The sequence below is a fragment of the Tripterygium wilfordii genome, chromosome 4 (genome assembly GCF_013401445.1).
Source record: "Tripterygium wilfordii isolate XIE 37 chromosome 4, ASM1340144v1, whole genome shotgun sequence".
Lineage (NCBI taxonomy): Eukaryota > Viridiplantae > Streptophyta > Magnoliopsida > Celastrales > Celastraceae > Tripterygium > Tripterygium wilfordii.
Window position 1 is genome coordinate 7,912,169 of NC_052235.1, and position 14,221 is coordinate 7,926,389.

Sequence of the window (14,221 nt, forward strand, 5' to 3'; positions counted from 1 at the left end):
TTTCACACTTCTGCTATATTTTGAGAAAAACTAAAATTTTATCTATCATAAACATGGAAATCACTTAGAATTTCCTTCTTTGACTTGTTGAAAACATTGATTACACAAGGCAAGTCGTCAAGAAAGTCATATAAGTATTTTTCTCAAAAAAAATTCATAATAATTAAGCATCCCATAGTGAAAGTTGGAGTTTATATTACCTTAACATGATTAGTATATGACTTGAGCGTGCACCACTTGAGTCAAACTACAAGTGCTTGATATAACACCAATGATGATGTTCTTAAGACTATTGGTTCAATTGACTTAATCTATAGATAATCAAACGTGCATTACATAATTGGAATACTTCATAAAATCAATGTAGTTGTCAATATTTCATTGTTGCAACTAATTCTCCTTTGGACAACTATAGTGACCTTATCCCACAAGCATTTCTAATTAATGGGTTATCATTATTAAGACTCGAGTTGTCACTACTTTATAAAGAGCAAATCATGATAACACTAAGTGACTATGAACAATTCATATTTTATTGCACCTAGCCTAGTTAGACTTTTGGTGGCCTTATTTAGATTTGACATATATATGCTCACCTAAATGGGCTTAAATGACACTTTTGGTGGCCTTATTTTATGCTCACATATATGTTTATCAACAAGAGGTGGCTCAAATGACAATCGATTGAGTTAGACATATGTGTGTCCAAAGTTCGATTTCAACTGTAAATATATTTCCGAACGATATTTCAAAAATCGGCTTAAATGACACATCTTGTGAATTGGTTTTGGAAGAAAAGTGGATTATTTTCCAACATGTTTCTTTAAAGCAAATTTGTGCAAAATGATGTCATATTGAATGGATTTGTACACAACATAAGAGACAAGTAGTTGTTACCCGAACAAAAACTTTGAATGTGAAAGTGCCAAATTGGTAAGAGATATGATATGTAATGTCAAAGCATATATATTCCAAAATCTAGTGCATATTACTGTCCATACCTATTCAAAGGGAAGTTGGATTCCTAAAAGATTGCATATTATGGTAAATTGACAATAATATGTACCCAAAAAGAATGCTAAATTTAACAAAATATCAAGTATTCATTTGGAGGAACTGGCGACATAATTAAGAAAAAGTCTATACCAATCAAATAAACTGTAATTGGATGCCTAATGACTCACACATTACTAATGGACCAGAAATTCCATATGATGGGATTCGAGTGTTTGTTTCGAGTAGGGTAGATATTAGCATCTTTATTGCACATAACTCACGTTGATATTTAAATAATTCTCATGTCAATACTTAATTACTTTAATTTCAACCCTTTTTAGTTTTTAACACGTGAGGGTGGATCATAGCAAGGGCGGAGCCAGAAATCTATATGAGGGGGGCCAAAATGTTGGCGGGGGTTCGGGATAGCACCCCAATAATTTTCTGTATAAGTACTTAATTACCTTAATTTCACAGGACAGCCCTTTTAGTTTTTAACACGTTAGGTGGGTCAAAGCAGGGGTGGAGCCAGTAATCTATATGAGGGGGGCCATAATATTGGCGGAGGTTCGGGACAGCACCCCAAAAATTTTCTGCATAAGTACTTAATTACCTTAATTTCACATAACAACCCTTTGAGTTTTTAACACGTTAGGTGGATCAAAGATATGCAAAAATAATAATAAACATGCATAAACCCTAAGATGCTCCTAACAAATTAACATGAATCAAACAAAGTAACATGCCATAAACGTGAAAAATAAATAAATAAAGAAAACCCTACTTACGCATCCCAAGACTAGAATAGCAACGAACGAACAAATAATAAGCAAAATAATGGATCCAATGGTCGACACGTACAACTTTTTTATCAAGACTTCCAAACTTGTTTCTAGAAGTATTGTTCTTAGTGAGAGTCAAACTTAAAACTTGTAGAGTTCATAAGATTTGATCGTAAAGAGATTTATCAACTACACTATCATCCAATCTGCTACACCAAACTATCATATTCTACACGTAATTGTAATTAACTGTTTTCTTAATCAAAACTCCACTATTATCACTGAGCATATGAAGCGAATCATGACATCAATATGATAATGTACACATTCAATTGCACTTAAATTGGAGTTTTGGTGGACAATATTTAGATTAGACAAGCTCATCTAAATGGGCCTAGAAGGGTTTTGTTGCAAATGATGATGTCATATGAATGAGTTATTATATATACATATAAATTAAAATAAGTGACAAGTTGTTTTTAATTGGTACCCAAAACTTTCATGCAATTAATTGGACCGGACCTTACCATGTCAATTAGTTTACCTGCCACAGCCCACAACAAACAAAAAAAATATAGTGCATTACAATTTACAGGTCGGAATAAATTGGCCAGTAATTTGTAACAAAAACTATTTTAAGGGAAGTTTGATCCCTAAAGCTTTGCATAATAATGGTTCATGGGACAATAATATGTGTACAAACAACGGTTCAAAAATAGCTGAAGTGTGTGAGATTAATTACTTTATTATTCAACCCAATAAATTAATTTTTTGGGTTGGGAGGAATGGACAACTTTGACTGCCCAACAAACATGGCCTAATACTAGGGGCTTACACAAAGGTTCATACTTGAGGGCAACAATAAATTGTTAAAATAATTGTGTCTATCTCATTCAAATGTGGTGGGTTTGCCAAAACGTATTGGTGTAGTTGAAAAGAATGGTAAATTAGTGTTCAAAATTTATCACGCGTAGCGTCGACATTGCATTAGTCGTACTATATGGTGATATCTGCCCGTATGTCATAAGGGGAAAAACAATTTTTGGTTACTGAAATATCTAACTAGGTTCAACTCAGTCACTCATTTTTCAAATGTTTTAATTTGGGTATCCAAATTTCTAAATTATTTCAAACAAGTCATACAGACAGTTTTAGCTATTTCGGACAACTAAATTATCTACATGACATAAAAAAAATGAAGAGCTTACCTGACATTAAAAATTAAAACAAACATATAATGTATCAATAAGTTGAATTGATTTAATGGAAAAAATGCGTCTTGGCCGGATTGGCCTCATCTTCCCTTTTGCAGCATCACGACTTCGCGACCTCTTTCCGACGTATGTAGTGATCGGCAATACTGTGGGTGGTCGATATTAGCTCAGGGTAGCCTGATGGTCATTTCTTTGTGGTCAACGACATAAACAGGTGGACATAATACAAACAGAAGTTTGGTCGTGGGGCAGCGTTCGGTGGCTAGAGAGCAATTTGAGTATTTTGAATTTTGTTTTTCTTTATGTTTATTTTCTCAATATCCAAGTCATCCATTTGTTAAGTCACATCAGTAACAATCAGTTTAATTTGACTTTTGTTTGCCATGTCACAAGTTTGACTAATCGAAAATAGCTAAAGACTGCCTGTGGGACTTATTTGAAACAATTTAGGGTGATGAGTTGAATCTGATCAAATATTTCAGTAATCAAAAATTATCTTTCGCCATTTCATAATTATGTCACATGATGAAACCACCCGCAATATTTAATCCTATTCCTTATTTTTCAACTCTCGTTGAAATTCTCTAGAAAGTCGAATTAATTAAGAATGGTTCCTCAAGTTAGGAGACCCATGTTTGATTAATCAAATTAACATTCTGCAATTTGTTAAAGTTCTTAAAGAAGGTGAGACAAACAAATATACACTCATAATATTTTTTGTTTTAGTATTGTATTGATAAATTGGCAAGCACCTGGGCACTGGTTGGGTGATGACGATGACAAAAAATTTAGAGTTGCTAATAATATGGAAAAGGTGTAGGAAATAGGAAAATCTCATTAAAGCAAACTCCTTTTCATGTCATTTGATGAAGTGGATTTAATCGAACCTTCGAGTCCGTGCGCAGTAGTTTAACAAACAAAGTGGATGGTGAGAGAGAGAAACGTCTGTGTTGAAGGCAAGGATCCGACCATAAGAAAGAGAGATAGAGAGAAAGTGGATGGTGAGTTACTCTTCTACACAATTCATAGTTGTGTGGGTGTTTGATTTCTATCTCTTGGGTTTGTTATTTGTTGGGTTTTCTGTTTGTTTCTAGAGAAACTACCCCGAATCTCAATTTTATTGTCTCTCCTTGATGGGTCTGTTTTCTGGATTTGATGGGGGTGTTAGAAGTTTAAACTTACCAGAGTGTTGTGTGAGGTGTTTAATTGTTGAAATTTTACGTGGGTAAATTGCAGGGTTTCTGTCGAACTGGTCTTGATTTAGGAATGGAACTGCTCTTGATTTAGGAAGCCATTAATTCTAGGCTTCTAGCTAATATTTATCTAATTTTATGTTTTCATAAATTAGTTTATTATTGGTCTATTTTAACTAAGTTTCTTTTAGTTTTCCTAGTAAGTTTATTGTCGGGATTTGCTTGCGTGTTGGAATTTCCAATTTTAAAGTATTTCTGTTCTTTCATTAGGTAATTTTCCCAAGTCAAGTGATAATTATAATTGGATTCCTATTAGTTTACTTTTAGAAATCCTAGTATTATTTGAATTTTGAAGGAAGTTTTTGTATAATTAGGATTACTAGGAGTCTATATACAGATGGATATAATTTGTTACGAATATTAGCTAGAATTAATGGCTTCCTGCATCAGGTCTTGCTAGGCGGTGAAGGTTAGATATTAAACAGTGATCTGTGGTTGTGGATGTTTCATTACTGTCTGTGATTTGAAGGTGAGGTTTGTTTCCGTGCTATTTATTTTTCTAGTTCTAGTTAGTAGTTACATAAGCTCATGGGAAGGAAAAAGTGGAAATAAGAGAAGCAATCAACTTTGAAATTATCATCTCTCTTATGTCTTTGATGTTTACTTATTTGTTCTTACTACGCAATAAATGACGGAGTTTTTAGGATTTCAGTTCATAAGTTTCTGTGTGGGACTACACTTCAGCATGTTTGTGGTTCTTAATTTTACATTATATTCTACCACGTTAATCTCTGCAATAATTTTTCCTTATTTGGAGCTGCAAAGTGTGAACTCTCTTTGTGGAATTTTGTTTTGGGTTTTTTCTATGTGAGATTTGGATGTGTCTCTTTTTCTTTTGCTTCATATTCTTGATTTGAATATGCTGGTGCAAATAGAAAGTTGAATTTGAATTATTAGATGTTTGGGTCGTCAAAAATCAGATTAGCCTAGGAAAAGATGTTTCTGAAGAAAGTCTGCTGTTATAAAAGCTTTAGGTCCGTGTAAGGCCTTTTCTTTAATGAGAATCTTCTTTTCTTGCTCTGTGCTTTTCCTCATGTGTCATTTATTTTTCTTGGTTATCAAGCATTCTTGTAGGCTTGTAGGATTCTTAAGTTTAATTCGGTTGATTTGTAGTTGTTTGTTGGCATTAGCGTTTGTGGTAACAGTTCAACTTAAGCTAAAGATAGTTTCTTTAAACATGCCAGGGGGCAGATTAACTTTTAGAGCCTATTGGTTCTGTGAGTAAATGTCGTCCCGTAGTATAGTACGAGATGTGAGGGATGGGTTTGGAAGCTTATCGAGGCGAAATTTTGAGGTAAGGTTGGCAGGAGACCACCACAGGGGGAAATCTCATGGCTCAGTGCATGAATTACATGAACAACCTTTAGTAATCGAGAACAGTCGATGGGCTAGCCTTCCACCTGAGCTCCTGCGTGATGTGATGATGAGATTGGAGGCAAGTGAGAGTACGTGGCCTGCCCGCAGGCATGTGGTTGCGTGTTCCGCTGTGTGCAGGTCATGGAGAGAAATGTGCATGGAAATCGTCAGAAGTCCTGAGTTTTCTGGCAAGATTACCTTCCCAGTTTCCTTGAAGCAGGTGCAAATTGAAATTCCCTTTTCTTGCATGCATCAGCATCTGTACTGGGAAATAATTTCTTAAGTTTCTTGTTCTTGATGCAATTGCTGACCGTGTACCCGTAAACATTATGTACATGTATAAAATATAAATTCATGGGAGTACATATGTTTTTCCCTTTAACACAATGATGTCTTATCAACATGAAATGGTGGCTAATAATTTTGATCTGTGTATGTTTTACAGCCTGGGCCAAGGGATGGAACCATTCAGTGCTTCATTAAGAGAGACAAATCTAATCTGACTTATCATCTTTTCCTTTGCCTTAGCCCTGGTATGTTTTGGTTGAATTTTATAAATCACATGTTTTATGAACCAACTTAAAAATTGCTTGTTTCTCTTGTGACTATCTAGGAGCCATGATTTGTTTCTTATGGGAAGTTATAAAACCATTTGTCCTGTGAGAATACCGACATCGTTTTTTCAAAGCATCCTTTTACTAAACTATAGTCTCTCCTCCCCTATACTTCCCGCATAATATACAAAGTAAAATATGTTAAAGTGTGTGCCAGGTCCTCTTTTAATTCATGCATCATTTTAGTAGCATTGATTTTTCTGGCACTAGATCTTCATAGTTCACATATAGTTGAGGCTGCCTTTTGCCACTTATATCGTCCTTTATATTTCCAGATTCTCAATTTCAAGATGATGTTCTAACTTGTATTGAATTTGATGTAATCTAGAATCCCATTTGATCAAAATCAAATCTTATTTTGTATTTTCTCTTCTTTTTGCTGAACACATGGTGACTCTGTATCTTACTATCTTCAGCAAACTTCTTGACCTTCAAAGCAATTGATTTTTCCTGAGCAGCCAGCTGCTGACCTCTGCTAGTCAAATAAAATGCACGTTTAATGTAAATGTATCGGTTTAATCTGGAAATTATCAATTCATAAGAAAGTTATATTATCTTGGCCGTGGGTTTCACAATCCTTTTTTTGCCACATTGAATCTGCTTTATGCTTGTTTCTCTATTGATGATGTGATTGGAAATTTGCATTTCTCATTGGCCACTGGCTCATGAATTGTATGGTTTCAGCAGTGGCTCTTCTGTTGTCGTCATTTTAAGTATGTGAAACAACCATCTGTTATTGTTTCTTCCGAATGTTCTGCTCGGGAAAAAAAAAAAAAAAAGTTCCTGAATTTTAAGCAAAGTGTTGCATTCTCAGTCAAGGCTATGATTGTATTATTGAATTTCAATTAGTTGAACTGTGTATGAAGCATTGATTACATTAGTCTTTTCCTAGTTTACATTGCCAGTAAACATTTCATTTGTGGATGTGCCATGGATTCTTGCAGCTTTGCTTGTTGAAAATGGAAAATTTCTTCTTTCTGCAAAACGTACCCGGAGAACTACTTGCACGGAGTATGTCATTCTGATGGATGCGGATAACATATCAAGATCAAGCAGTACCTACATTGGAAAATTGAGGTAAGTGGAAGTTTGATGTTAATGTTCTCAATCCAATCTTGAACCATGTTAAAATATGTATAAATGATATTAAATGCCCCAACCCAACTAGTTAATTTATTGGGACTTCCCATTCCGATACCGTGTTAATATTAGTTACTTTGTTGTTGCCCCAAGTTTCGGCCTTTGTGTGTGTTTGTTGTTGCCCCAAGTGAGGGCCTTGTGTGAGAGCAGCCTTAATGTTGGGGCCTTGTTTATTGTGCACGTGTTGGGCCGTCGGATTGGGCAGCCCTCACGTGAGGGGAGTGTTAAATATGTATAAATGATGTGTGGATAGTGAATGCCCCAAGCTAACAAGTTAACTTATTGGGTTGAATGACATAATAACTAATCTTAACAAACTATACTATACTAGCGTTGATCATGATGATTCAGCCATTGTATTGAGGAGTTAATGTTGTCGGTTAAAATATTTGTAGGAATCACAAATTTAGGTTAATGGTATCTCCATTTTATTGCCCGTCTCCCATTTCGTGCAAGGTCATCGATGGATTGATATGAGCATGATATCTTCAGGTCAAGCAAAATTGTCAATCCCAAAGTTTCTTTATACATTCATCCTTAAGCTGAATTTAAAATACTTATCTTTACCTGCTATCTTTGAAGAAAACTGTGTAGCAATAACCTTTGCAGAAGCATGTAAGAAGAGGTGCCAAACTTAGCATTAGAGATGGTTTAGTCTGTCTTTAACTAGTCTCTTATTGATTAATAAATATCTGTTGTGTTCTATGAACTACAGTGGATTGCACTCCTAGGCAATTGATATGCCGATGAATTCGCTTGCAATTCAAAACTAAAGGCTTCAATATGGCCATGTCTTGTGAACACTTATGGCAATGTCAGCACTACTTGAAGTGGGGGAACTTTGATGAGTTATTACATTCAAAACATCAAATTATTGCAAGGCAATTGCTTGGCTTTCTAATTGCATGGGAACATCATCCAACTATAACTCCTTGTGCATGTTATGGTAATATGTCTCTACGTGTATCCTTTGCTTATTGAAGTTTGGATAAGTTTCATTCTTCCAGTTGGACGGTCAATCGGTTTAGTTCTTTTATTGCATTTTGACATTGGATACTCCATTCAAAATTATATTCTAGAATGTTCTTTAACCTGACTTGAGATGAATTCTTATCCTCAGATTATGATGATGACTTATTCCTAGGATATGATTGTGATGGTTACTTTTTTGTAATTTTTTATGCATATTCTTGGTTGTAAGGATTGTTATAATGGAGCTATTTTCTGGAGAGGATGGCGGGATTGTTAGTGTCATTTGTGATGGAAGGTGGTGGTGCTGTGAAATGCTATTGCAACCTATGTTTTTGGAAGAATTAGTTAATATATATGTTTGTTGACTGCATATTTTGAAGGCTGCAAGTTTTCTTTCTGCATAGAATATGTAGGGAACAAATAATAAATGAGCAATTGAATGACAAAATTTGAAAGTTTGACCCATCAAATGATATGTGGACTTTGCTATCATTGTTAGTTCAACTGTTGTTAATTTACAAGTAGTTCTGGATTTGCGTAATAGCGTCTTAATTATTCATGTTGAACTTATCGCTGTCACAGGTCAAATTTTCTAGGGACCAAATTCATAATTTATGATACGCAGCCACCATACAACAAGTCTCGGCTTTCTTCACCTGGTCGAAGCCACAGGTTCTACCCAAAGAAAGTTTCTCCTAAGGTACCCACTGGCAGCTACAACATTGCTCAAGTTACATATGAGCTGAATGTGCTGGGTACTAGAGGCCCTCGCAAGATGCACTGCATCATGCACTCAGTTCCTGCCAAAGCTCTTGAGCCAGGGGGTTTTGTACCTGGCCAGGCCGAGCTTCTACCTCGCAACCTGGAAGACTCATTTCGAAGCATTTCCTTCTCAAAGTCAATTGATAATTCAACCGAGTTCAGCAGCTCTCGGTTTTCTGACATCGTTGGTACCCATGATGAAGAAGAGAAAAGAAAAGAAAGACCGTTGGTTCTTCGGAACAAGGCACCAAGATGGCATGAGCAGTTGCAGTGTTGGTGCCTTAATTTTCGTGGCAGGGTGACTGTTGCGTCTGTCAAGAACTTCCAGCTGATTGCCGATACACAGCCTGCTGCTGGTGCACCGACTCCATCACAGCCAGCTCCAACAGACCATGATAAGATCATCCTTCAATTCGGCAAGGTTGGCAAGGATATGTTCACCATGGACTACCGATATCCTCTGTCCGCCTTTCAGGCTTTTGCCATCTGTTTGAGCAGCTTTGACACCAAATTGGCATGTGAATAGAAGAAGAGGAGATTATGGTAAGATGTAGAAGTAGAAGTAGAAGTAGAAGATTTAATTTGCAATGCCGCTCATATCTAGTTTTATAGGGGATTGGCTGCTTGTATGCGATCACTGTACAACCTAGTCAGCATGGGAAGTGCAGAAAAAATCTCTGTACGCAAAGGACGCAAGCGTTCGTGTCTTTTCTGTTTTATTTTTCGACATATTTGGGTTAGTTTGTTTCGACTTTCCGTGGGCGACATTGTCCCTGCGTACGTTGTTAAAAACCTTATTGTTGTCATGACACACGAAAACAAACAAGAGCGAGGGAAAAAATATTTTTGGGGTCAAACCGTATAAATTCGAGAGGTCTTAAATTCGATTCTCAATGAGAATAATATCTTTGTGGCACGCGTTAGGCTTTGGATTAACTTACTCTGTCATGTGGAAAATTTTTGTATGTACGAGTTTGACTAGGCGGATTTAAATTTATGTCGAATGTTTAAAGAACAAGGTCTTATAGTGACATTCTCGGTGTTTGGAATTTATATCGAATGTTTAAAGGACAATTCGTATGATGGCACTCTCGGTTTCTCAAAAAGTTTGTACATGATTTTTAGACCAACGTTATTAGGGCCGCCATCATCTCTACTTATTCTCTTCAACAAGATTGGTTTGGTTTTGTTTAATGTTTAATTTGTTAATCGTTAAAGAAGACAAACTTTCTTAATTAATCACACTACTTAAACTAGTAATGTTAGGTAACTGACTCTTCTTCTTGAATGGCTTCTTTTTTTATCTCATTTCAATAAAACACTAAAAAATTGAAGCAAGAGCCAAGAAAATGAAGATGAAAAAGAACCTGTGATGCACCATTACAAACAATTTGCACAGTATATATGTATATATATATGAATTCTTTTATACGGACACCAACAAATTATATTAACTTACGCACCTCAATCTCATCATTGATTTGAAATATGTGGGACCTAAAGTAATAGGTCTTATTTTTCATTTCACTTTTGAAAACACTTAAAAAGTAGAATGCGTAAGTTATTAAGTTGCGGACGTCTGTACTTGAGAACACATACACACACTCAGCTGAATCAAAGCATGTATGAAGATCAGACTTTTTACATAGGAAGCTCACCTGATCAAATATTTGGAGCTGAGAAGAAGAATTAACATGAAATAGTGCTTTGCAAGAGAATAGAAAACCTTAAGAAGTGCTGATTGGTAGGACTTAATTGTTTGACAGATATTGAGAAGTGAGCACTGGTTTTAGAAGTGAAGCTGCACTTCCAAGAGTAGTTGCTTGCTCTCAGTCTTGGCCTTCTTAGGGTGGCTTGTATATGCTCCAACTCCAACCTTGCTTCTCCACCATTAGAGGATTACATAAAGATTATATAAGGACTTCAAGACTCTCTCTCTCTCTCTCAATCTCTCTTTCTGTACTTGCACACATACATACATAGATATATACATACATACATATATATATGTGTGTGTGTGTGTGTTGAATATTTTATATCAGGGTGTGTCAGACATATATTAAATATGTGGAGAGGCGGCAAAGAGCAAGGGAATCATTTGCATGCGAAGCATGAGAGATTAATTTATTACATTATTCCTTTTCACTTTGTCATTTTTATTGCTATTAATTTTCTTCCCATTTTTTTTATGCATATTAATTTTTTATTTTGTTTGTTAATGGAAGACTTTTGCTGCATAGGTTTCTTTGTTTTCTTTATTTATTATATATGTATTTTTAATCAGTGCATTGGTTAACAACTCAAAATTGTATTTTGTCTGTCATCAAATGCTAGTAACGTGGAACCACCCAATTGTCGCCCCTCTTTCACTGTTTCACAAGCACGCATATGGAATCATTAGGTAATCACAAACCCATTTAGCTTTTGTTAATTTGAAGATCTAATCTTAATCTTTAAAGATCATTGTTAACTACTTAGAGACCTATAGTTTTTATAACAAGGATGTCCAATGCTTCGCCCCAAGTAATCGCTTAAACAATTTTTTTCATGATAACGTAGAACCCACCCAATTGTCTATCGAACAATTGATTGGTAAACTCCATACCACATGGAAGACTCCGCATCCCTCATGGACGAATTGAGACGTGAGCCGAGGCCTAATGCAGTAAGATAACACAGGGTGAAATTCGCGCATGCTTGGCTAAACAAGAATCCATCTCTTCAATTGCAATAATGAAAACATTCATTAAACTTAAACTCACAACTTTCTGCTTATCCTAAGAGTTTACATGTACAATTCCTTCATTTCATACATATCGAATAATTATTAGGTCTCTCGGAACCTTCTAATTATTAGATTTGTAAAAAGCCTTGCATCTGTGTAAACCCGACCTTTTAAAATTTGAGTACGTCTTTTGAAGAACAGAGTCACAAAGTCGTTAGGCTACTATCCTTGAATGTGCATTGAATAAAGTCAATTGAGCATGTACAATAACCCACAATTCCAGTGTGTCAGGGTAATAGATATTGACTAATTAGCAATATCTATTGCTCGTTTAATTTTTTTTTTAATAGAACAAATATAAATTCAATCAAAGCAGGGGGAAGGCATCAGGAAAGATGGCTTGGGACAAAGGGAAAAAAACAAAACAGCAAACCAAAAGGAAAGCAGCAAAACACAAATGCATGGAAAATAAGCTCCATGATGGTGAATTGTAAGGTGATCCAAAAGCTAACCAACTTGGAGATGATTTAGACTTGTTCATGGGAGAGGGTGAATGTAGTAGTTGGTGCAGGTCATTGAGATTTATCCACCTCCAGTGGGCAAGTGGCAAAAGTTGGTGGAGCACTAAAATGAGTAAAAGGGTTTCAATTGGACTCACAAAGTACAAAATGGTCACTAATTTAAGCAATTCTTCTACAATATTTATACCACTCCCGCCGCACACCCTTATACTAACCATATGAACGCCACTTAGGCTCTAATTAAATCTTGTTAGTGGCAACATGCTTGATTCATTAGTATCTTAACTAACTCTCTATTAGCTAAGTGCATGTGCTCTAGGGATGGGAAGATGATGACTTTTTGATTATTTAATTGCACACCCCAGAAAAGCATTGTTGTAATTTAATGTTTGGCTGGTACAAAACTATTGTGAGGTGAGATCAACTATTAGTGAATAAAGTATTTGATATTATTTAATTAATTATTTATATTTTATAACTAATTATTTTTTAAAATAAATTATATTGATGCCAAATAAATTTTATAACTAGTATTTTGATTAATCATTTTATATCATCCCTCAAAATGAAATTATCTTCCTTCTTGCCAAGAGTCTCTTTTTGATATTATCCACAATTTTATACCAAAAAAATCCCAAAAATTCTATCATCTCTCTCGATCTCACTCTCCTCTTCAATCTCTCTCTCGATCTGCTCTCTCTCTCTCTCAAATTTTGCTTCTCCGATTGTTGTTTGTTCGTCGGATCATTCAGAGAGAGTGGCTATGGCTTCGAAATTTCTTCTAGCTTTCATCACAATCGATTCAACTCTCCAGTTTTATGAAATACAAGGGGACCGTACAAGGGAAAGAAGAATAATTGATGATTTACGTCACCTGGTGTGCGTATCTTCTCTGTAGGTGAGCTTGGTTTGAGAGGGATGGAATGGCTTCCAGGCGACTAGAGAGTAGGGTTGAACATGGGTCGGGTTTAGGGAAAAACCTCATCCGACCCGCATAAGGTCGGGTGAGGTTTATTTCAACCCTTAATCAACCTCATTTAACGATGGATTGGGTCGGATCGGATCGGGTCAAACCAGTTAGTTTGGGTTACCTATCATTAAATTTAAAATTTTCCACCTAAATCATTATGATGTTATTAAATACTCAAGCCTCATATTAAGTGGGTTGGGCACTTGGGCCATTAGATACTCAAGCCTCATATTAATAAACTAAGAGTAATAGCCTAATAGGTGTTAATATATTAATGGGTATTGTCTATAAAAGTATAAAATGACATTATATAATAAAATGATGTTGGGTCGGGTTAAGGTAGATACCTCATCCGAGCCGCATAAGGTCGGATTACCCTTTAACAAATCCTTATCCAACCCTCAACTATGCGGATTAGCTGGGTCGGGTCATATGTGGGTTTTGCACAACCCTACCAAAGAGTCTAAGGTCGGGCATTAGAGTTGTAAATCAAAAGGGCATGAAATGTAATTACAAAAATTTCATATGGTCAAACTTGTAAAAATCCAACCCACATGACGCCGATGTCCGTGTTTTCCGTTGAAATGCTTCGCGTTTTTGGGTGGAGCAACTGGGTGCTACTACTTCACCAAAAAAATGCAGCGGGGTGTTGTGCCTACCATACGCACCACACTACCAAACAACACTTTTGTGAATGTCACACCCTCCATCGCAATGAGGTGCGTTTTTAGGGTGGCAAACGCAATGCTAAACGGGACCATGTATATACGCAAAACATAACATCAGTTCTTCCTTCTTTAGAGATCGTTGAATTCAATTCCTACCAACTCATATATGGAATTACCATGTGTTTACCTTACACACGTATTTTATGGATTATTACATAGACTCATGATTTATTGATTTACCTAATGCA

General features: G+C 35.8%; 1 protein-coding gene across 2 annotated transcripts; it reads left to right on the plus strand.

Annotated features, from left to right (window-relative positions):
- Positions 1-3,740: 3,740 nt before the first annotated feature.
- LOC119995842 (tubby-like F-box protein 8) lies at positions 3,741-9,992 on the plus strand. 2 transcript variants are annotated; one of them, XM_038842295.1, is made up of 6 exons: positions 3,741-3,993; positions 4,636-4,714; positions 5,430-5,821; positions 6,047-6,134; positions 7,160-7,292; positions 8,910-9,992. In XM_038842295.1, exons 3-6 carry the CDS (start codon positions 5,471-5,473, stop codon positions 9,613-9,615), a joined length of 1,278 nt encoding a protein of 425 aa, XP_038698223.1. In that variant the 5' UTR covers positions 3,741-3,993; positions 4,636-4,714; positions 5,430-5,470; the 3' UTR covers positions 9,616-9,992. The 2 variants fall into 2 exon arrangements, with proteins under 2 accessions (XP_038698223.1, XP_038698222.1); XM_038842294.1 differs by lacking the exon at positions 4,636-4,714 and having other exon boundaries at positions 3,742-3,993.
- Positions 9,993-14,221: the final 4,229 nt, after the last annotated feature.

Bases quoted from the DNA above. Each gene is read 5' to 3' on its own strand.
- LOC119995842 (XM_038842295.1), top strand. From the start codon at position 5,471: ATGTCGTCCCGTAGTATAGTACGAGATGTGAGGGATGGGTTTGGAAGC. The intron at 5,822-6,046 runs GTGCAAATTGAA...TATGTTTTACAG, and splicing joins TCCCAGTTTCCTTGAAGCAG to CCTGGGCCAAGGGATGGAAC. The intron at 7,293-8,909 runs GTAAGTGGAAGT...TCGCTGTCACAG, and splicing joins ACCTACATTGGAAAATTGAG to GTCAAATTTTCTAGGGACCA.